Genomic DNA, 24,781 nt, shown 5'->3' on the forward strand with positions numbered 1-24,781 from the left:
CAGATCTCTGCAGCACCATTACTCACAGACTTCCAGTCAGGGAGGTAACCATCTACTGCCATTCTCTGGATTTTCCTGCTAAGTCAACGTTGAATCCAATTTACTATTTCAACCTTAATACTAGGTGACTTAACTTTCTGAACAAGCCTCCCAGATAGGGTTTTGATAAAGGCCTTGCTATAGTCCATGTAGACGATTCCCACTATCTTTCCTTCATCAACTTTCCTGGTAACTTCATCAAAAAACTCTATAAGATTGGTTAGACACAACCTACCATGCACAAAGCTCTGTTGACTATCTCTGATCAGGCCATCTATCCAAATACTTACATATCCTGTACCTTAGAATACTTTCCAATAATTTACCCGTACTGATGACTGATGTCAGTAACATTGGCCTATTCTTACAGCCTTTTTTGAACAATAGAACATTATCACCTATCTTCCAGTCCTCCGGCACCTCACCAATGACCTAGGACATTTTAATACCTCCGCCAGGGCCCCTGCAATTTCTGCACGAGACTTCCACACAGTTTCAGGGAACACCGTGTCAGGCTCTGGTGATGTATCCACCCTAATTTGCCTCAAGACAATAAGAATCTCTTCTTCTATAATCTGGATATGATCCATGACCCCACTACTGTTTTGCCTCAGTTCTATAGACTCTATATCCATCTACCGAATAAATACAGATGTAAGTAATCCAATGAAGATCTCCCTAACTTTTTCTGGTCCATGAATAAATGACCGCGCTGATCTTCAAGTGAACCAGCTTTGACCCTTGGTTTTCTTTTTCTCTTAATCTGTTTTCAGAAGCCCCTGGGTTTCTCTTTTGCCTTGTGTGCCAGAGCAACCTTATGCCTCCTTTTAGCTGTTCTGATTCTCCTGAAGTGTTTTCTTGTGTTTCTTATACTCCTCAAGTGCTTAGCTTGTTCTTTGCTGCCTATACCTGTTATGCACCTCCTTCTTCTTCTTAACCAGAGACAATACCCATTGAAAACTTCTTTTTTTAGCGTGCCACACCAGACAGTCAGCCATTCTTGTCTGGCGCGTGGTGACAGGATTGGTCTCCTTTCAGATTAACCAGGTCACGATATGAACGTTCCCGACTTTATCCTTCTTTTTTTACGAGGCCGAGTGGCTAGCTCGACGCTCAACCCGGCACAGATGGAAAGCGTGCTAGGGGGGGTGGCCCGACTTGGATTCGAACTCGGGAGCCTTCGCTTCGAAGTCCGGCACTGATGCCATTGAAATCTAAGGTTCCTTAAGCCTGTTATCCTTGCTTTTCATTCCAACAGGAACAGAAAAACTCTGTAACCCCTATACTTCACTTTTGAAGGCCTCCTACTTCTAAGCATCCCTTTGCTTAAAAACAACCTGTCCCAATGCACACTTGTCAGATACTTTCTGCTGCCATCAAAATTAGCCTTTCTCCAATTTAGAATCTCAGCCCAAGGGCCAGACCTATCCCTCTCCATAATACCTTGAAACTAATGGCATTATGATCACTAGATCCAAAGTTTCTTCTGCTTCACCAGAACTGCACCCTCCTGCTGCATCTCCATTTCTCTTCATTCCCTGGCAATCAAAAAAATCAGCTTTACTTGGAAGATTTTGCATTCTGAGCCCTCAGGTTAAGGAATTACAAGGATTTACAAATTCCAGAGAGAAAGGCTTTTGTAATTGATCTATTGCAGAACTGTATGGTTTAAGTACAAAATGATAATTTAGGGCATATTCTGAAGTTAGGGTATATTGTAAATATTAACTACACCAGCAACCAATCTTCAGACATGAATGTGGATTGTAGATTAAATTTTAAATGCAGACCTGAACAACAGTTTTTCTGCACCTGTGGACCGCAGTTGATTGCAAACCAGACAATACTGATTAACATTCATTTTGGGTGTCTGGAGTGTGAGTACAAAGAAGGAGGCATGTGAAAACTATATGTAATTCAAAGGAAGCATTGTAGATGCATTGCAACTGTAGAATTATCCTGCCGTTACCTTTGACCTTTAGCATATAAAAATGTCATGTCATATTGGGTTGGTCCTCCAAAAGTGTCTCAATATGATGCCTGCTGCTCATTTTTGTTGAATAAAATACTTCTATGTCTACTAGCTCTAGTGTCTCTCCAGTGACTTTGTTGACAGTACAACGTTTGCACAGGCCCCTCTCTCAGGACAAACCCATTCCAGAGAGCCATGCCTTTCACAAAGAAAAGATAACTCTTCCCAGGGCTCCCGCCTGCTGCTCCAGGATCGTTTGCATTACCGGATAATCTCTTTGAAGAAGCGACTCTCAAGGAAGTGATGAGATAACATTTCAATTTATTAGCTTTAATCATTATCAGGAAACATAAAAACACACAGTGATGGGTCTGTTTCAGCGCTTTTATCTCCTGGCTCAGAGGTTTTTCTTATATAATATGCAAACACGAAGGGATAAAAATGCATACAACTGCTATGTGTCAGGGTCCCGATAGTAAACACTAAGCCAAAGGCATCCAGTGTGATGAAACAGATCTTGTATGTTTGAGTTGCTGACAGTCTTTCCCTTGCTAAGCCCCACCAGGTGGAGTGTGCAAGTTTGGATCATGGTAGCGATAGGGTCAGGAGGAGTGGCAGAGAATGGGCCTGACTTGGTTAGTGAGGTTTGATCAGGCTGACATTCAGAGGGTGGTCAGATCATGGGTTGGAGATCGGTATGCTGTTGGATAACTGGGTGGAGATAGATGTTTAGTCACATGTGGGTAGTCAATCAGATGGTCAATCAGATCTTTGTGGTCAGTTAGACTGGAGAGATTGTAAATAAAGTTGATCAGAATAACCATGATGTTAAATTGCACTGGTAAACTTAGTTTGGTGGTCAGCTGCACAAAAATTGGGCTTGTGGGGTGGACCTACAGGGAAGACAATGGATATCTCTGATTTCCCTGAATGAACACCAAAGCAGGGCTTTTCCATCCCACTTTGTGTGGGCAGTCTGCATTGTTCAGGGCCTCAAATGCACAGAGCAATGAAGGTACACACTACATTTGGCCATCATACACTGTATATATGCACATTGTACTAAGGGTGGACCCAGAATGAATTTCTGAACACTTGTTATCAGTACACTAAACACCAGATTGATTTAGCATTCCACTTTTTCATAAGATTAATTCAGGTAGTGCACAAAACAAAATAGACTATGGATGTGGAATCCGAAACAAAATTGTCTAAATAATGACAAGAGTTTAGTGAAAATATTATTACCTGAATCTCCATTTCTTCCTGGGCCTTGACGGTACCATGGTTGGGCTTTATAGTGAACTCTTTGGGTTTTACTCCATACCCGATGTTTGTCCAAGAAAGTACCCTTCTGCCATCTAAGCTGTAATTATCACTTGCTGGAGTGACTTCTGCAGTTCCGTCACCAGGGACCCGCAAATTAAATCTCATCGGTACAATGGAAGTGTTAGTAAGACGACATGATATGGTGCTGGGAAAACCTGGAATTTGGGGAGAAAAGAAGATTTGTAAAAATCACCAAGAACGCATAACTTATAACTTAATCTAAACATATTTTGTAATTGGCAGGCTTCTCAAATCCATGCTCCGTTGTTTCAAAAAAGAAATTGCAACAACGATAGTTAATTCACAAAACCAAAATCAAACTTTGAAATGACATACAACATTTTTATTCCATAGAGCTTTTAATATTTCTATTTTTTATTCTCATAATCATCAAGCATCTCTTTTTCACCTGCTAGCTCAACAATTTCAAACCCGAAACAGGGATGTCAATATGTCTCTTTTTTAGCTAGGCCAGGTAAACAAAAGTCCTCCTGAATTTAAAAGCAGAAACTCAAATTCACGCTCTGAATTTTTTAAATGATTTTCAGTTCCCTGGCCCCCACCGCTTTATTTTCACCATGGATGTCCAGTCCCTATATACCTCCATCCCCCACCGGGAAGGTCTCAAAGCTCTCTGCTTCTTGTTGGATTCCAGACCTAATCAGTTCCTCTCTACCACCACTCTGCTCCGTCTAGCGGAATTAGTCCTTACTATTAATAATTTCTCCTTTGGCACCTCCCACTTCCTCCAAACTAAAGGTGTAGCCATGGGCACCCATATGGGTTCCAGCTATACCTGTCTTTTTGCTGGCTTTGTGGAACAATCTATGTTCCGAACCTATTCTGGTATCTGTCCCCCACTTTTCCTTCGCTACATTGACGACTGCGTTAGCGCTGCTTCCTGCATGCATGCTGAGCTCGTTGACGTCATTACCTTTGCCTCCAACTTTCACCCTGTCCTCAAGTTTACCTGGTCCATTTCCGACACCTCCCTCCCCTTTCTTGATCTTTCTGTCTCTATCTCTGGAGACAGCTTATCTCCTGATGTTTACTATAAGCCTACTGACTCTCACAGCTATCTGGACTATTCCTCTTCTCACCCTGTCTCTTGCAAAAATGCCATCCCCTTCTCGCAATTCCTCCGTCTCCACCGCATCTGCTCTCAGGATGAGGCTTTTAATTTCAGGACGAAGGAGATGTCCTCCTTTTTTAAAGATAGGGGCTTCCCTTCCTCCACCATCAACTCTGCTCTCAAGCACATCTCTCCCATTTCAAGCACATCTGCTCTCACCCCATCCTCCCGCCACCCCACTAGGGGTAGGGCTCCCCTTGTCCTCACCTACCACCCCACCAGCCTCCGGGTCCAATGTATAATTCTCTGTAACTTACACCACCTCCAACGGGATCCCACCACTAAGCACATCTTTCCCTCCCCATCTCTCTCTGCTTTCCGCAGGGATCGCTCCCTATGCGACTCCCTTGTCCATTCGTCCCCCCCATCCCTCCCCACCAATCTCCCTCCTGGCACTTACCCTTGTAAGCAGAACAAGTGCTACAACGCCCTTACACTTCCTCCCTCACCACCATTCAGGGCCCCAGACAGTCCTTCCAGGTGAGGCAGAGCTTCACCTGTGAGTCGGTTGGGGTGATATACTGCATCCGGTGCTCCTGATGCGGCCTTCTATATATTAGCGAGACCCGACACAGGCTGGGAGACCGCTTTGCTGAACATCTACGCTCTGTCCGCCAGAGAAAGCAGGATCTCCCAGTGGCCACACATTTTAATTCCACGTCCCATTCCCATTCTGATATGTCTATCCACGGCCTCCTCTACTGTCAAGATGAAGCCATACTCAGGTTGGAGGAAAACACCTTATATTCCATCTGGGTAGCCTCCAACCAGATGGCATGAACATTGACTTCTCTAACTTCCGTTAATGGCCCACCACCCCTTCGTACACCATCCGTTATTTATTTTTTTTATTATTATTAATTTTTTTCTCTCTCTCCTTTTTCTCCCTCTGTCCCTCTCACTATACCCCTTGCCCATCCCCTGGGCTTCCCCCCTTCCCCCTTTCTTTCTCCCTGGGCCTCCTGTCCCATGATCCTCTCATATCCATTTTGCCGATCACCTGTCCAGCTCTTGGCTCTATCCCTCCCCCTCCTGTCTTCTCCTATCATTTTGGATCTCCCCCTCCTCCTCCCACTTTCAAATCTCTTACTATCTCTTCTTTCAGTTAGTCCTGACGAAGGGTCTCGGCCCGAAACTTCAACTGTACCGCTTACTAGAGATGCTGCTGGGCCTGCTGCGCTCACCAGCAATTTTTATGTGTGTCACTTGTGACGAGAATACACATAGATTAAGAGGTTAGCTGGCCTGGGCTGGCACCAGTGGAATCAGCAGTTGGTCTGCCACCTGTCTTCAGGAGAGAGAGAGATAAGGAAAACAATGGAGCAGCATTTGGAGATGTTAATGAAGGAAGGAGAGCTGTCAAGATCGGCTCCCCCTTTGAACCCTGAACTGTTTGAAGTGATGGACAGGCGATACCCCAGCAGGGGGATAAAAAGGGACAGGTTCGCTAAGGCAAGACACACGACACCCCGAGGTAACGAGACCCTGGAAGCGGTGCGTCTCTCACAAGTCGGTGGGAAGTTTTTGGACGGCTGATCGCGGGATCAAGCCATAGACGCTCAGGGTGGAAAGGCACGATCGGCGGGAACCTGGTGTGTCCACCCTTGCCTGGGTGCTGGGTTCACCGCAGAGAAACGATCGTATCTGGAAACGGAGGGGTCACGGTCGGTGACCTCAGATGACATCACAAAGGACTCGCACGAAAGCTGACTGCGAAGGTCTGTGTGGAAGCCGTTTGAATATTTATTCGTTTTGCTCTCTCTCTCCTTCCCCCTACTGTCTGCGAACTGAACTGAACTAAATTGAACTGAACTTTGCGTCACTTTGAAACTGGTCATTTACCCCTAGACAACGATAGAGCTTGATTGATCCTGTTATCTTAATTCTGTGCACATGTGTGTTTATCATTGCTGAACTGTTACATTTATTATCCTTTTGATTAGAGTACTGTGTTGCTTGTTTCTTTAATAAAACTTTTTTAGTTCTAGTAATCCAGACTCCAACTGAGTGATCCATTTCTGCTGGTTTGGCAACCCAGTTACGGGGTACGTAACACACTCAAAATCATTTCACACTTTCATTCTTCTCTCAGCACCCAGGCATCCAAAATAATTGGGAGACACAGGAAACTATGGATGCCAGAACCTGGAGCAGAAAACAAAACTGAAGGAACTTAGTGGGTCAGGCAGCATCTGTGGACAAAAATAGACAGTCACATTTCTGGCTGAGTCCGTTCATTTGAACTGAAAGATGGAGGAGCGATATCCTATAAGAAGAGCATAGGAGAAAGTGTAACAGTTATAATGAACCTCTGACTGCAGAAATCCAGCCTGTGGATCTAAAAAGAGTCTAAGCCATCCAAGATGGAAGGGTGATGTTCAAGCCTTGCTATGGAAGGATTTAGGGGAAATCACTACAGTGAGGATAAGGATTATTGGGAGTAGGGTTACAGCAGGGATGGAGCAAACTGTTGAATGGAGGCTGGGCACTAGGATAATCGATGAATTGTGTTCGGGAGAAAGAAGCCATCAGGTCTTGGGTGAAGGGTGGGTTTCAAGTGAGATAGTCATGATATAGGAATAGGTAGAACACAATCGATTTAGAGAAGGCAAGTGACTTCCCGGACAGGAGAAGGAATATTCTATAACCTGTTGACTATATGGAATGTTATAAGTGGCATTCACTTGGTTCCTCCTTTTTAATGTTTTGCTTCTTGAACCTTGGGCAACTGGCATAACATCTGGAAACGGTAAGTCTGCTCATTCTTCTACATAATGAAGCTGAACACATGGCAACAGATTTCATATTGTAATAGTTTTAAACTTGTCCCATGTAGCTTGCCAAACATTACTTTTCAGTTAGTGACTCAAAACATTAATGGTGCTCAAGTTACTGGACGGGATTCTGAGAGGCGGAATTTAGTGCCTTTGGAAAGGCAAGGACTGATTAGGCACCGTTGACAAGGTTTTATGTATGGAATATTATTTCACAGATTGAAGTGCCAACCAAAAGGATTGATGAGGACAGGATGGTAGATGTGGTCTTCAAGGACTTTGTTTACAAGTTCTGGGAAGGTGATCCAGAACATTAGCTCACTTGGGATCCAGAGTGAACAAACCAATCGCATATAATATTAACCTGGTGGCGGGAGGCAGAGAGTGACCGTGAAGGACCGTTTTTTTTCCAGATTAGAAGCCTGTGACCAGTGGTGTGCCACAGGAATCAGTACTGACTCGCCTGTTGTTTATTACACATGCTATATAAATAATTGAGTACATAGGCTACATGATTAATAAGTTTGCTGATTACACCAAAATTGCTGACAATAAAGGTGGTTGTCCAGGATTACATAAGAAAATTCTCCATGCCAGTGAAGACGCTTTCCTATGCTAATCCTATCTGACTATTTTATTTTTATTTAGAAATGCAGCACGGAATAGGCCCCTCTGGTCCTTTCAGCCACTCTGCCAGCAATCCTGACAACCCCAATTTAACCCTACCTAATCACAAGAGAACTTACAATAACCAATTAACCTACACGGTACGTCTTTGGACTGTGGGACTCTGCTTCCTTGGTCCAAATGTGCAACTATTTCTAAAGGCTTTTTATCAATGTAATCTATTTTCCACACATCTTTAGGACACTATGTCATGTGTTTCTGGTCCAATTTCCATCTGCATTTATTGTTTATTGTATACCCATATCACTTTGCTTCCTTCATCTTCCAAGTTATAATTCACTTAAAAAAAAAATCCATACGTTTGATATATAAGAGGAATCGTTCTCAACTTTGCTCATTCATGCTAAGACTTCAAAAATAGAACGTTGTTTCACTTCTGTTCCCGGGCGATATGGCTAAACCTGGTGTGTTCAGCAGTCCACTGATACATCAAAGACGTGTGGATTGCTTACAATGCACTATCTGCATTAGACATTGTAATAAATCAATTTTCATTCTTCATACTCACTTAGAAGTTTTCAGGCCCCACTTGGAGTACTGTGCTTAGTTCCGATTGCCTCACTACAGGAAAGTTGTGGAAACTATAGAAAGGGTGCAGAGGAGATTTACAAGGGTGTTGCCTATATTGGGGAGCATGCCTTATGAGAGTAGGTTGGAGTGAACTCGGTCTTTTCTCCTTGGAGTGGCGGAGGATGAGAGGTGACCTGATAGAGGTGTATAAGATGATGAGAGGCATTGATCGTGTGGGTGGTCAGAGGCTTTTCCCAGGGCTGAAATGGCTAACACGAGAGGGCACAGTTTTAAGGTGCTTGTCAGGGGTAAGTTCTTTACGCAGAGAATGGTGAGTGTGTGGAATGGGCTGCCAGTAACAGTGGTGGAGGTGGATACGATAGAGTCTTTTAAGGGACTCCTAGATAGGTACATGGAGCTTAGAAAAATAGAGGGCTATGGGTAACCCGAGGTAATTTCTAAAGTAAGTACATGTTCAGCACAGCTTTGTGGGCTGAAGGGCCTGTATTGTGTTGTAGGTTTTCTATGTTTCTTACATCGGGGTCATCAATATTCTTTAACAAACAATCCTTTAACATACTTGTCACTACTTTGTGATGTCTCCAAGACAAAGTAAACATACTATATTTTAAAGGTTTATTTTCAAGATAGCACATTACAAGAGGCTCAAAGCTGCTGTTGCAAATGACTGTGAAAAGGTCACATGATTTGAGAAGCTAACACACCATGAGTATGGAAACAATCCTACATTCAATACCCAGCAAAGGTGGTAGAGTCATGATGGAGGAAGGGTTGCAGCTACAGTCTGGTCAACAGATTGAAATTGTGTCCCTCCACTAAGGATGTGGAATTTTAGTTGGCATCAGAAAGCCACTGAAAAAGTGCAGAAGGAAAATCAGCTGTAGTTAGACTGATATACCAGTCTGACAGCAGATTAAACCAGCACACAAACTCTAACCAAAAAGTTGCATCATCTGAGATAGCTTATATACTGTGGAAACTTAGAATATCAACATCAGAGTGGAAAACTGGTAGCCCAAACTTGAGTTACAGCAACAGCAATATTTAATTTTTTTAAACTTGGGTGTTCATTTTGGATATCATTTTAATCTCTATGAGTGTGATTCCAGTCACCAAGAGACACTCACCAGCGAAGGAAAACAACAAACCTCCATATATGCAATATCTTTTATAAAATCATAATATCATGAGGTCCAGAGCAAGCTTCACAAAGAAGTTCTAGAATACTTTTGAAGTAAAACTACCTAGATGCTGGAAATACGCAGCTAGTCATACAGCATGAATACTAATAAAGATCATTGACTTGAATAACTCTACTTCTTTTAGGTCTTTCCAACGTATTTTCAGACCTCAGAATTGTTTATATGCACTCAAAATGGCAGAAAGTTGTGAAGAGTCCATTGGAGAGTCAGTATCAAGAATATAACACTACCTTGACATAGCACTGCAGTACCAGCCTAAACTTTTCAGCTTAGTCTCTGGATTCAGAACAAAAACTATTATCTCCCTGACTAAAGAGACACAAATGCTACCAGTGAACAACATTAACAGCTAACCTTTCCAATTAATATCAAAAACATGGAAACTGGAAGGCAAAGGCACAGTCAATACTCCATTGCTATAGTGATCGATCCTGAACAAAGTGAACTTCATGCTGTCAATCTTCAATGGAAAAAACTGTCTGGCACCTGATGCTACACAGACTTGGCGAGGAAATTCCATGATCCCCTAGTTTACTAAACTGTGACAATAAATATGGGCATCTTCTCAATCAGTCTCTGGTGACTTTCACACACAGGTGACTCACATATCACTATTTGCACATTGCATTCACCTCTCTAGAATTCTTTTTATCTCAAAATACCACATCCCTCACAACCCAACTGGTAAAAATCAAACAGCCACAAACTTTAGAAACATTCAGCAGATCAGACAGTGTCTGCGGAATGAGAAAAACTTAAGGTTGAAGAGTTAATGTCAGGGGAAGAGAGATAGCACATTAGTTTGGGGTGCAGAGGGATGGATAGGACAGTGGGAATATCTCTGATGGGGTGAGAACAAAGCTGCCATGAGAAAGCTTGTTGACATCATCCTCTCAACAGTTAATGGGAAAGGTAGTTGGAGGAAATAAACTAAAGTCATAAACTGAGTAAAATTTGATTGTGAGAATGCAAGAATAGAAATTTAAGATGCAGGGCTTTGGAACGTGCTCAGCTGATCAGATAGTGCCAACAATGAGAGAACTGTGCCAATTTCACAGATGGCTGACCACAGCAGAAATGGCAAATTCTGCTACAGACCAAGAAAACAAGAAATCCTAAGTTGAAATACTCCAGATCAAGTCCATGTGACTGCAATGTGCTCAGACAGAAAATAAGGTGCTATTCGAGTTCAAATTTATTCTCATTCAACTGTACATACGTATACCACCAAACGAAACAATGTTTCTCCGGACTAAAGTGCACAACCAAGTACATATAACTCAGATACAATACAAAGTAATAATATCATTATTACAGTATATTAACAAATAATAAGGTGCATTTGTGACACAAGTTAAAAAGTAAACAGTATAATGCTACTTGTTCTTCATGCATGATGAGACCCGAACATTGGCAGGGAGTACAGTAGTCTTAGGTCCTGGAAGGAAAAGCTGCTTCCTTCATAACAGTTCTTGTCCTAATGTTACGGTACCTCCTGCCTGATGGTAGATGAATGGGAGGGATCATTGACAATGCTGATGCCCCTGCGTATGCAACACTCCTGATAATTATCTCTGGAGGATGGAAGAGACACCCCAATAATCCTCTCATCAGTGCTCACAATCTTTTATAAGGTCTTGCAGTCAGATACCTTACAATTCCCCAAGCAGGCAGTGAAGAAACTGGTCAGGATATTCTTGTTGGTGCTCCTGGAAACATTGGTCAGAATACTGGGAGGGAGGGGGAGGGGTTTGCCTCAAACCTCACTCTCTCTTCAGGAAATAGAGACACTGCTGTTCTTTCTTGATCAAAGAGGTGGTGTTGAGAGACCAGGTGAGATTGTCTGTTATATGCACTCCCAGAAACTTGGTGATCCTAACTCTCTCCACAGATGAGCCATGTATGTGCAGTGAGGAGTTATTAGCCAGCAGCTTCCTAACATCCACAATCATCATCTATATAACCATATAACAATTACAGCACGGAAACAGGCCATCTCGGCCCTTCTAGTCCATGCCAAACTCTTACTCTCACCTAGTCCCACCGACCTACACTCAACCCATAACCCTCCATTCCTTTCCTGTCCATATAGCTATCCAATTTAACTTTAAACGACAACATCGTACCTGCCTCGTAACAAAACAAAGAGTAGTGATTAACGGGTTGCTTTCGGAATGGTAGGTGGTGACCAGTGGGGTACCGCAGGGTTCAGTGCTGGGACCGCAGCTGTTTACAATATATAATGATTTAGATGAGGGAATTAAAAGTAACATTAGCAAATTTGCCGATGACACAAAGCTGGGTGGCAGTGTGAAATGTGAGGAGGATGTTTTGAGAATGCAGGGTGACTTGGACAGGCAGATGCAGTTTAATGTGGATAAATGTGAGGTTATGCACTTTGGTGGTAAGAACGGGAAGGCAGATTATTATCTAAATGGAGTCAAGTTAGGAAAAGGGGAAGTACAACGAGATCTAGGTGTTCTTGTACATCAGTCACTGAAAGCAAGCATGCAAGTACAGCAGGCAGTGAAAAAAGCTAATAGCATGCTGGCCTTCATAACAAGGGAAATTGAGTATAAGAGCAAAGAGGTCCTTCTGCGGCTGTACAGGGCCCTGGTGAGACCACACCTGGAGTACTGTGTGCAGTTATGGTCTCCAAATTTGAGGAAGGACATTCTTGCTATTGAGGGAGTGCAGCGTAGGTTCACAAGGTTAATTCCCAGGATGGCAGGACTGTCGTATGTCAAAAGGTTGGAGCGATTGGGCTTGTATACTCTAGAATTTAGAAGGCTGATAGGGAATCTTATTGAAACATAAGATTATTAAGGGATTGGACACGCTGGATGCAGGAAGCATGTTCCCGCTGACGGGTGAGTCCAGAACCAGAGGCCACAGTTTAAGAATTAGGGGTAGGCCATTTAGAACGGAGTTCAGGAAAAACTTTATCATCCAGAGAGTGGTGGATATATGGAATACTCTGCCCCAGAAGGCTGTGGAGGCCAAGTCTCTGGATGCATTCAAAAAAGAGATGGATAGAGCTCTTAAAGATAGTGGAATCAAAGGTTATGGGGATAAGACAAGAACTGGATACTGATTGTGGATGATCAGCCATGATCACAGTGAATGGCGGTGCTGGCTTGAAGGGCCGAATGGCCTACTCCTGCACCTATTGTCCATTGTCGCCTTTTTATTCTAGTCCTCTCAAAATGAATCTGACATCACATTTGCCTGACTCACCACTGACTCAGCCTGCAAATTAACCTTTAGGTAATCCAGCACAAGGGCTCCCAAGTCCCTTTGCATCTCCGATTTTTGAATATTTGCTCAATTTATAAAATAGTCTATGCTTTTATTTCTTCTATCAATGTGCATGACCATACACTTTCCAAGACAGTATTCCATCTACCACTTCTTTGCCCATTCTCCTCAACTGTCTAAGTCCTTCTGTAGCCTCTCTGCTTTCTCAGAAGTACCTACCCCTCCACCCATCTTCGTAATGTCCACAAACATGGCCTCAAAGCCATCAATTCTGTCATACAAATCAATGACACATAACATGAAAAGAATTGGCCACAACACAGACCCCTGAAGTACACCACTAGTTACCGGCAGCCAACCAGAAAAGGCTCCTTTTATTCCACTCTTTGCCTCCTGCCAATCAGTCAATGCACTATCCATGCTAGTATCTTTCCTGTTATACCATAGGCTCTTAACTTGTTAAGCAGCCTCATATGTGGCACCTTGTCAAAGGCCTTCTGAAAACGAAGCACCATTTATTTATTTATTGAGATACTGAGCAGAATAGGCTCTCCTGGCCCTTCAAGCCGCACTGCCCAGCAAACCTCGGTTTAACTCTAGCCTAATCACGGGACAATTTACAATGACCAAGGCTAAGTGGCCTCCAGCAAGCCATCAGAGGGAGTGGTTGCAGTTTGAGGAGGGCATATTGAGGCAATAGCCAAGAGAGATGTCAATGGATGACTCCAAACCATGTCAAGTATCATTATCAGCTTTACTACTGAGAGATTCATCTAGTAGAAAAGAACGCCAGCAAAGTCCCTGACATGATCAATCGTAGGACAGCCAAAATACAGCAGCTGTGTCAAGAGATCTGATCCCTAGCTGAACAGTGCAGGGCAGTAAGTGAAGAAGAGCTCTGTAACATTCTGAGAAGTAAGCTAGTGAGCTTATGACACTGTGTATGCAGAATGGCATAGAATACAGGGAAGAGAGAGATCCAGTTATTGAGCTGCCTTTATAGCAAACCTCAGTGGATTCACCAAGCAGCTGCTCTCACATACTCCGAACATGAGATGGATCTATACCTTCAGAACTCCCTCAGTAACTCAGAAAGGGAGCAGGAGTTAGGAGACCATAGCACCCTAGAACATCCTCCTCCTTATGTTCGGTACCAAGGAGCCCAGCTGGAAGGAGATCCAGGAGGTAGTCAGAGCAGCCGGAGCGAGTTCTGCCCATGGCCCTAGCGGATTATATTACAAGGACTGCCCTAAGCTCCTCCAGTGTTGAAAATACTTTAGTGTTGTCTGCTGTAGGGAAAAGATCTTTGATCAGTGGAGGCGTGCAGCGGGAGTCTGGATCCCCAAAGAAGAGATCCCCAAGGACATTGAGCAGTTTAGATCTATCTCGCTGCTTAGTGTGAAGGGAAGGTATTTTTCAGTTTCATTTTTTGTTGCCTGACTGAGTTTCTCCTCAAAAATGGCTACATTGATATATCTGTAAGAAAGGAGGGATTTCCAGAGTGTTATGCACCAGCAGCAATAGATATGAAATTGAGTCAGGTTTTTATAAATAAACAACAAAATTTATTAACCTCTACTCAAGAATATAGAAAAGTAAACAAACGACTCACTTAAATGGAAGTTAACAGTGTTATGCGACTTTAGTTATCAAACAGCCCGACTTAAAGACAATTCTTAACAGATCTTACTCAAGCACAGTCTTAAGGTGGCAGTTCAAAGAGTCCAAGTGATTTATAAAATAAGTGAGAGGAGAGACTTCCCCAACCAGCGATGAAGAAAAGACGAAACTGCTGATGCAGATCCCAGCTGAGAAATGCCTTGTCCGAAGAGATCATGAAGAATAAGATTTCTGACAGTAACTGACCTTTCGCTGGAGGTGGTCACCACACAACACCCGTGACCATGCAGGGATTAACCAAAAGTGTGTGCTACAATACCCGTATGGACCATACCAAATGTCAATCACAGAACGCCGTTGATTTCTTGGGTTCGTACGAAGCTGGTAATTCTTCACTCTCTCTCTCTCCTACAATTATGTAACCACCGACTGTGACTCCCCATCAAAAACAACTACTCAACAAACTGCCGTCTCCCCTTTTATACCAGTTGGAATATGCTATCACGTGACATCACATCACCCCACTATCACGACATTTACATCATGCCAATATCACGATACAATTACATCATGCTCACGAGATACTCACGGGACAGGTAACAAGAGTGCCAGGGTACCTGGAACAGATGGGTGTGATTTCCCAGTTGATCAGGGGAGCATGAAGGAAAGCAAGACCTCGTCATACTGTAGCTAGACCTTGCCAGTCCTCATCCTGGACTACTACAGGAACTTCAGATTGAGAGTCTCTTCAGGAACGACTACATCAGGCTGGCACCAGCTTGAGAAGGGGTATTATGCCTCTAACAAAGATAGGTATGCGGCAACTCCCAATCAGAGCCTTCAAGGATGATCTCACAGTGACAACTACATCAGTCCCAAGGTACAGATGGATCCCCTAGTTGTGAGAGAGGCTCATCGCACGAGCAAGGATGAGCTTTAAGCCAGAGAAATCCAGGTCTCTGGTAGCTGAGAAAAGCAGAGTCACAGACAAGTTCCATTGCTGCTGTACAGAGATTCCAAAGTCTTCTCAACAGGCAGTGAGGTCTGGATGGGCAGGAAATGGAAAGCCAAGGATCCATTGGAGATGGCTGAGTCACATTTGAGGCACAGAAATCTTGGAGGTTCAGTGGCATCTGGTCAGGCAGGGCTAAGGAGCTTCCCTTCAACCCGCTTCGACAGGGCCCAGGGTGGGGACAGACACAAACTTGTCCAGGAAGAGGTGCAAACAGCTGTCAAAGAAGTGAGTACCACCAGGATGGCAAAGAACTTGGATAGGTGTGAGAGTGCACTGAAGCAGAAGATCTCCTGGTCCAACATCTAGCAGGCAGAATCCCAGCACATTAAGTTCATGATCCAAGCTATGTACAATGTCCTGTCTAGTCCAGTGAACCTTTTTGTTTGTGATCGAAGTGAGGCACCATCATGACTGCCCTGCCTTGGCAGAGGGACCCTGGAACATATCCTCAGCAGCTGCCCAAAAGCTCTGGAGAAGGCCACTACTACTGCCACATGACCAGCTGCTGAATGCATTAACAACAATAGGCACTCCCGATAACCCAGAAAGCCCAAAGTCTTTGTTAAACCAACCACAGCCTCAGCCCAGATCACCAGCAGGATTGCTTACCACGGCCTCTGACTGGCAACTGAAAGTCGATCTGGGTAAGCAATTAAAGTTCCCTGAAATAACTGCATCATCACTGACCCTGAGGCCTGACATGGCTATTCTGTCAGAAACCTTGAAGCAGGTGGTCATGGTACCACTGACAATGCCTTGGATTGAGAATTGAGGGTTGAACATTAGAAAGCCAAATACCAGGAGCTGGTAGAGCCGTGCCAGAGAAAGGGGTGCTGGGCACGATCAGAGCCGATAAAGGTGGCGTGTAGAGGTTTTGTGGCTGCCCACTGTGCAGAACCTGCTCTCTCTGTGATATTACAGTGACTGTAAAGAAAAGCCATCAGGACCGTCACAGGGGTTGCCGAGTGAGCCTCCAGATGGCTAAGGATCAAAAGGTAAACCCGTGGACCAATGCTGCTGGGACACAAACCAGAGCCTGATCAACTCCAACTGGGCTGCCTGGGCAAGACCTGAAACACCCAGTGACCCCAGGTTACATCACGATGATGTGTCCCAGAGCATCCTATGATGTATTCAACAATGACCAGTTAACCTACTAACCAGTGTGGCTTTGGACTGTGAGAGAAAACCGGAGGACCTAGGGAGACCGGGGAGAACGTACATACTACTTACAGACAGTGGTCAGAGTGGAGTGCAGAGGCTATGTAATCATCAGTACTCCGATTTGAGTGATAAACAAACTGGAAAGGATCCAATGTAGCAGCAGCAGAAAGCACAGCAGTGCCTCGACTGGCTTAGGAGTTAGTGAAGATTCAGCATGACATCCAAAACTTTGAAAAACTTCCATAAATGTGTCATGGAGAGTATATTGATTAGCTACATCATAGCCTGGTATGGAAACATCAGTGCCCTTGAATGGAAAATGTGAAAAAAAAAGTGGATACAGCCAAGTTCATCAGAGGTAAAGCCATAGAAAATCATAGAAACCATAGAAACTGCAGCACAGAAACAGGCCTTTTGGCCCTTCTTGGCTGTGCCGAACCATTTTCTGCCTAGTCCCACTGACCTGCACCTGGACCATATTCCTCCATACACCTCCCATCCATGTATCTGTCCAATTTATTCTTAAATGTTAAAAAAGAACCCACATTTACCACCTCGTCTGGCAGCTCATTCCATACTCCCACCACTCTCTGTGTGAGGAAGCCCCCCCCCCAATATTCCCTTTAAACTTTTCCCCCCTCACCCTTAACCCATGTCCTCTGTTTTTTTTCTCTCCTTGCCTCAGTGCCCTCCCCATTATTGGGAGCCTCTACATGGAACGTTGCTGCAGGAAACCACCATCCAGGTGCATTATCAGCCCTCGCAGCTTTACATGGGTTGACCCTGATCCTCACAGCAGCTGTGGCCAGATGGAGTCCCTGCTCCTTGGTTGTGAAGGGGGAAGGGGGGCCTTTCTCACCAGCACATCCATGCGCAAACCGAGCCCAAGTGACATTCAGCCCAGCTCTCAGGAAGAGAAGTGCCACTGTCGTTGACTCACAGGACGGACTTTTAATCCGTTATGGTCCGATGCCCTGCCACATGTGTCAGATGTCTCTACTGTCACAGAAATTACTGTGAATAATCCCATTTTGCATTCTTGATGGTGCAGGAAAGTGTAGTTCTTACCGACATGAGAACTGTTTTATATCCAATCTGAAGGCAGCTTCCCAATCTCTCATCTGTGCCTGGACCTCTGCTGTCAGCATGGCTTCTGATACTGTCCGCACTTGGATGTTTTCAATACTAGTGACATCCTCAACGCACTTCTCTATGTAGCCAGTCATATATCTCGCATATTTATCAATGTTAATGTGATGGTCATAGGAAGCCACCTTCCTGAAACTGATGACTCCAACATCATATATGTACAAGTATACCACTGTTACCAAAGTTGGTGATGAATCAGCATACATGTGTCATAAGGAGGTGGCTGGGACGGGCCAAAGTGCAAGACACAGACACTGAAGTACTAGCGAAAGAACTAGGATAAAGGGTGAGGGCTAGGACCTGGACACAAAAACCGGGAACCCAGAACAGGACTGGACAAGAGAGTTAGAAGCCACGGCTTGGATTTCAAGCCAGAGACTGGACAAGGGCCCAGAACCTGGGTCTTGCCTCTGGCTCAGACCCCAGAACTAGGCAAGGATGTGACTTGGCTGGCAGGCAGGACGAGGCTGGAGTCTTCAGGCTTGAGGCGAGAATGGAGACTTGAGACTTGAGGCGAGGCCTGAGACCAGAGACATGAGGCGAGGCCTGAGACCAGAGACATGGGGCGAGGCCTGAGACCAGAGACATGGGGCGAGGCCTGAGACCAGAGACATGAGGCGAGGCCTGAGACCAGAGACTTGGGGTGAGGCCTGAGACCAGAGACTTGGGGCGAGACCAGAGACTTGGGGCGAGGCCTGAGACCAGAGACATGAGGCGAGGCCTGAGACCAGAGACTTGGGGCGAGGCCTGAGACCAGAGACTTGGGGCGAGGCCAGAGACCAGAGACTTGGGGCGAGGCCAGAGACCAGAGACTTGAGGCGAGGCCTGAGACCAGAGACATGAGGCGAGGCCTGAGACCAGAGACTTGGGGTGAGGCTGGAGACCAGAGGCTTGAGACCAGGGACTTGAGACAAGGCTTGAGACCAGAGGCTTGAGGCTTGGGGTCTTGAAGCTCCTCCTGGGCAGGGTGCTGTACTCCACCCGACGGAGGCAAGGGACAGGAAGGGACAGAACCAACCACAGGGTAACGGCACTACAGCTTGGCTTACCCGACGGAGGCAAGGGACAGCAAGGGAGCTAGGTACAGGGTGGCTTCAAGACAAGACTACAGGCAAAGTGAGGCGAGAGTTACCGACAAGACAAGGCAGGGCTTCAGGCGAGGAAACAGAAGGTAGGGGAAGGGATATGAGGAGTAAGGACAAGAACAATCCAGCAGCCACGCCCTGGTCTCTGGAGGTATTTATGCAGCCAGCCCCAATGAGAATCAGCTGCCGCAATTAGTGCTCAACAAGAACAGAAACAGGGTAGACAGGAAAACCTGGAGCAAGGGTCGATGGACCAGACCATGAACCGGAATGCAGACCTCACGGACCGGACCATGACAACATGAGGGATATTGAAAATTTGGCTGACCGGTGTAATACAACAACTACTCACTCAACGTCAATAAAACCAAGGAACTGATTATAGACTTCAGGAGAGGGAAACCAGAAGTCCATGAGCCAGTACTCACCGGAAGATGAGGTCAGTAACTTTAAAGTTCTGAGTGTCACTATCTCAGAGGACCTGTCTTGGATGCATCATATAACTATAATTGCATAAAAAGCACAACAGCACCTCTACTTCCTCAGGAGTCTGTAGAGATTCTGCATATCATCAAAAATCTTGACAAAACTTCGATAGATGTGCGGTGGAGAGTGTGCTGACTGCTGCATTACAGCCTGATACAGGAACACCAATACCTTTGAGTGTAAAGTCCTACAAAAGGTAGTTTGTTCAGTCCAGTACATCACTGGTAAACCCTCCCCACCAATGAGCACATTTGCATGCATGAAATGTTGCCGCAGAAAAGAGGAGTCCTCCATCAAAGATCCTCACTACTCAGGCCATGCTCCCTTCTGAATGCTGCCATCAGGTAGAAGGTACAGTTGCCTCAGGATTCGCACCAGCAGGTTCAAGAACAGTTACTACCCCTCAACAATCACGCTTTTGTACAAAATGGGATAACTACACTCATTTTACTTCTGGTGTTCCCACAGCTGATGGTGTCATTTTTAGGACTCTTTATCTTGGTATTTCATGCTTATTATTTATCGCTATTTATTTATATTTACACAGTTTGATGTTCATTGATCCTGTTTACAGTTACTGTTCTATAGATTTGCTAAGTATGCCCGCAGAAAAAGAATTTCAGAGATTGTATGTGGTGGCATGTACAGTGGCATGCAAAAGTCTGGGCACCCCGGTCAAAATTTCTGTCACTGTGAATAGTTAAGTGAGTAGAAGATGAACTGATCTCCAAAAGTCATAAAGTTAAAGATGAAACATTCTTTTCAACATTTTAAGCAAGATTAGTGTATTATTTTTGTTTTGTACAATTTTAGAGTGAAAAAAAGGAAAGGAGCACCATGCAAAAGTTTGGGCACCTCAAGAGATTTGAGCTCTCAGATAACCTTTACCAAGGTCTCAGACCTTAATTAGCTTGTTAGTGCTCTGGCTTGTTCACAGTCATTGTTAGGAAAGGCCAGGTGATGCAAATTTCAAAGCTTTATAAATACCCTGACTCCTCAAACCTTGTCCCAACAATCAGCAGCCATGGGCTCCTCTAAGCAGCTACCTAGCACTCTGAAAATTAAAATAAATGATGCCCACAAAGCAGGAGAAGGCTAAGAGAAGATAGCAAAGCGTTTTCAGGTAGGCGTTTCCTCAGTTCGTAATATAATTAAGAAATGGCAGTTAACAGGAACGGTGGAGGTCAAGTTGAGGTCTGGAAGACCAAGAAAACTTTCTGAGTTAACTGCTTGTAGGATTGCTAGAAAGGCAAATCAAAACCCCCGTATGACTGCAAAAGACATTCAGGAAGATTTGGCAGACTCTGGAGTGGTGGTGCACTGTTCTACTGTGCAGCAACACCTGCACAAATACAACCTTCATGGAAGAGTTATCAGAAGAAAACCTTTCCTGCATCCTCACCACAAAATTCAGCGTCAGAAGTTTGCAAAGGAACATCTAAACAAACCTGATGCATTTTGGAAACAAGTCCTGTGGACTGATGATGTCAAAATATAACTTTTTGGCCACAATGAGCAAAGATATGTGTGGAGAAAAAAGGGTGCAGAATTTCATGGAAAGAACACCTCTCCAACTGTTAAGCACAGGGGTGGATCGATCATGCTTTGGGCTTGTGTTGCAGCCAGTGGCACGGGGAACATTTCACTGGCAGAGGGAAGAATGAATTCAATTAAATACCAGCAAATTCTGGAAGCAAACATCACACCGTCTGTAAAAATAGCTGAAGATGAAAAGAGGACGGCTTCTACAACAGGATAATGAACCTAAACACACCTCAAAATCCACAATGGACTACCTCAAGAGGCACGAGCTGAAGGTTTTGCCATGGCCCTCACAGTCCCCCAACCTAAACATCATCGAAAATCTGTGGATAGACCTCAAAAGAGCAGTGCATGCAAGACGGCCCAAGAATCTCACAGCACTAGAAGCCTTTTGCAAGGAAGAATGGGCAAAAATCCCCTAAACAAGAATTGAAAGACTCTCAGCTGGCTACAGAAAGCATTTACAAGCAGTGATACTTGCCAAAGGGGGTTTTACTAAGTACTGATCATGCAGGGTGCCCAAACTTTTGCTTCGGGCCCTTTTCCTTTTTTGTTATTTTGAAACTGTAAAAGATGGAAATAAAGTAATTTTGCTTAAAATATTAAAGAAATGTGTCATCTTTAACTTTATGCCTTTTGGAAATCAGTTCATCTTTTACCTGCTTAGCTATTCATAGTAACAGAAATTTTGACCAGGTGTGCCCAAACTTTTGCATGCCACTGTATGTACTCTCAGACATCCTACCTCTCCCGGAAGTTCTGGGAGTCTCCCGATATCGATAGTGGCTCCCTGACGCCTGGAAATTATATACAATATCCCGGATATCGATTTTTTTGAGAAAGAGAGGGAGAGGGAGAGCGAGCATGCTGATTGGTCTCTCTTCGTACTAAGAGTGGTCCGCACCACCGGGCCATGAGGAAACGATATGATTTGGTGATATGAGATGATATGAGTCAGCTGCACCTTTCCTCATTCCCTGTCACGCCCACTGTTGAACTTGAACGCACATGAGGTCATTGCGCATGCGTCACCCGTGTCAGTGCAGGAAGATCAACTCCTCGAGCTTGCAAATGATAGCGGGCTGAAAAGTATGTTAGACATAACATCTTTGCCGGCATTCTGGATCAAAGTCAAGACTGAATATCCTGAGATAGCCACGAAAGCACTGAAAATGTTGCTTCCATTTCCAAACAAAATTGTGGAATAGACTGGACATAAGGAACCCCCTTTGAGTATCGCTCTCTTCAATCACCCCTCGATGGCACTGTCTTGTTGCAGGAAAACAAGCCCAGGGCTCCCACTGATTCAGCGATATTGGTGTGTTGCAATGATTTTATACGTTCGCATGAGGAAAATATGCGCTGTGTTTAATATCCAAACATTACTTAAAATGTTATGATGCTATTGACTTATAACTGAAACTATATTCATGCGAGGAAAATATGCGCTGTGTGTTTAATATTAAATTCATTAGATAAACCTTTTTAGAAATGATATTGAGTGTATTAGCCACTTAAAAGTAACTTATCACCTATATTCTGGTCGTGATTAACACCACCACCACCCACACCACCCCCCCCCCCCCCCGGGTCGGCCGGTCCGCAATAATATTGTCAATACTAAACCAGTCCGCGGTGCAAAAAAGGTTGGGAATCCCTGCTAAGTAGACCTAGCAGTTTTCACCCAGCAACTTTGATGTGTGTTGCTTGAGTTTTCTCTGTGGGCGGGCTTTACAGTCGACCTCAAAAATAATGACAGTGTTGCTCGCTGCACTGTTTGCAACAGTGACTTTTCTATTGCCCATGGTGGGTTAAGACTGTAAAAGACATGTTGAGGTGAGATTAACAGGTGTCATTTGTTCATTACTATAGCTAATGTTATTTAAACTAGCTGGCTGGCTGCGAAAGAGCTACGCTATTGATGTCCTACATGATGAGGCCAAACTCCCCCTAGACTTGTTTAAAGTTGTAATAGAATAGACATGATAATATAATATAATATAAGTACATATTTTAATGCCACATTTTCTGCATATACCCAACTTGGTTTACAGATCAAACAAAATCACTAAACAAAGTATTACATACACCCTTGGAGGTCGACTGGGGGAGTGGGGGTATGGGGTTGCGGGGGGGTGGGTGCTACCTCCCTGAAATGGGTTTTTGCAGGGTGGGATGTCTGTACTCTGATAATAAATTTTACTTTGACTTTGATACTCAAGTCTATATTTTTAAAACACTTCTGCAGTGCTGAGGTTGCTACTTCTGCTAGGTCTTTATCTCCCTTTGAACTAGTTTAGCTCATTTAATCAGTGGCTGGTATGCAGGAATTAGCATAACAAATAAGAATCCAGGTTTGCACAAAGATGTTGTACGCACAAAGGAACTAGGTCTAATGTGTTCTCACCTATTTGGGTTTAACAATGTTGAATTGAACTGACTTTATTTCTTACATCCTTCACATACATGATGAATAAAAATCTTTACGTTATGTCTCCATCTAAATGTGCAATGTGCAAGCATAGTAATTTATAGTAATTTATAACAAATAGAACAGTCAATGTAATATAGAGTACACTCAAGTCAGCGTGAGTTCGTCAGTCTGATGGCCTAGTGGAAGAAGCTGTCCCGGAGCCTGTTGGTCCTGGCTTTTATGCTGTGGTACCGCTTCCCGGATGGTTGCAGCTGGAATAGATTGTGGTTGGGATAGCTTGGGTCCCCAATGATCCTACAGGCCCTTTTTACACACCTGTCCTTGTAAATGTCCTGATGAGATATATGCTGTTTAAAGGGTAATGTTGATTTAGTTCTAGGTTACTGCTTTTGAGCTGCACAGGCTGTGTTAGTTTTTAGCCAGACTGAGAGTTTTTAATTAACCTATCATTTATTATTTTCCTTTGCTCTATAGTGTTCTTATTAAAACTCAGTGAACTGTTCATTCTAGGTCTGTGTCTCTCCCTCTGCAATTTGGCCATCACTGAACTCCTGTCAGCAAAATTTGACCATCAAAGTGGACACAGTGGACAGAGAACAGCTGAAATTGGCCCTGAATTTTGTTGTTTCATGGGGCAAAAGTTACTGGCTGGGTTGGCAGAAGTGTTTTTTGCAGAGTGGCAACTACCCTCAGAATGGCAAGCCCAGTCCAAGCTGGATAAACCGGGGTGAGAACTTGCAATGATGGTTGAGCATCTCACAAGAGACAGGCCGAATCAGGATGCAGGCCTCACTGTTCTCTCTACTGCTATTCAGCAGATCCCTGCCAGGACAGCCCCTTTTCCAGCACCAGCACCTCTCTCAAACTCCTCTACTGCAGTCTCATCAGCCTTAGCTGCTAATGCCCTGATTCCCTCAGCTGCTTCCAGACTAAGGATTCCTTTACCAGTGAGACATTCCAGTGACCCCCAACTGCAACAGAAACTTTATTACCCAATGTGAGCTGACTTTCCAAGCCCGGGCAAGTAGGTTTAATGATGGCACACATAACCTGGCTTACATGGTGAATCTCTTAGATGGACAACCATTCAGCCTGTTCAATTCTCAACAAAAACACAGTTCTCCTGCAGCCCAGTCTTTCCAGCAATTTGTAGTTGAGTTCAAGAGAAAGAGTTTGACCTTCCAGTACAGGGTCAGGAGGCTGCCCACCATCTCCTGGACCTGCACTAAGGCAAAGGTTCAGTGTGAGATTATACTGCAAAGTTTCACAATCTTGCAAATGAAACGAGGTAGAACCAGAGGTCACTCACCACAGCTTTCCGGCATGGGCTTAGCACAGATCTCAGCATAAGACTGCAGTGCA

At 44.3% G+C, this 24,781-nt stretch overlaps 1 protein-coding gene across 1 annotated transcript in view; it reads right to left on the reverse strand.

Annotated features, from left to right (window-relative positions):
* The window catches only part of hydin (HYDIN axonemal central pair apparatus protein), a 977,428-nt gene that overhangs the window by 654,835 nt on the left and 297,812 nt on the right, over window positions 1-24,781 (reverse strand). Inside the window, exon 14 of the mRNA XM_063066586.1 lies at window positions 3,260-3,495. Coding sequence (XP_062922656.1) covers window positions 3,260-3,495 — 236 coding nt within the window. The remainder of the gene's footprint in view (window positions 1-3,259; window positions 3,496-24,781) is intronic.

This window comes from Mobula hypostoma, chromosome 14 (assembly GCF_963921235.1).
Source record: "Mobula hypostoma chromosome 14, sMobHyp1.1, whole genome shotgun sequence".
Lineage (NCBI taxonomy): Eukaryota > Metazoa > Chordata > Chondrichthyes > Myliobatiformes > Myliobatidae > Mobula > Mobula hypostoma.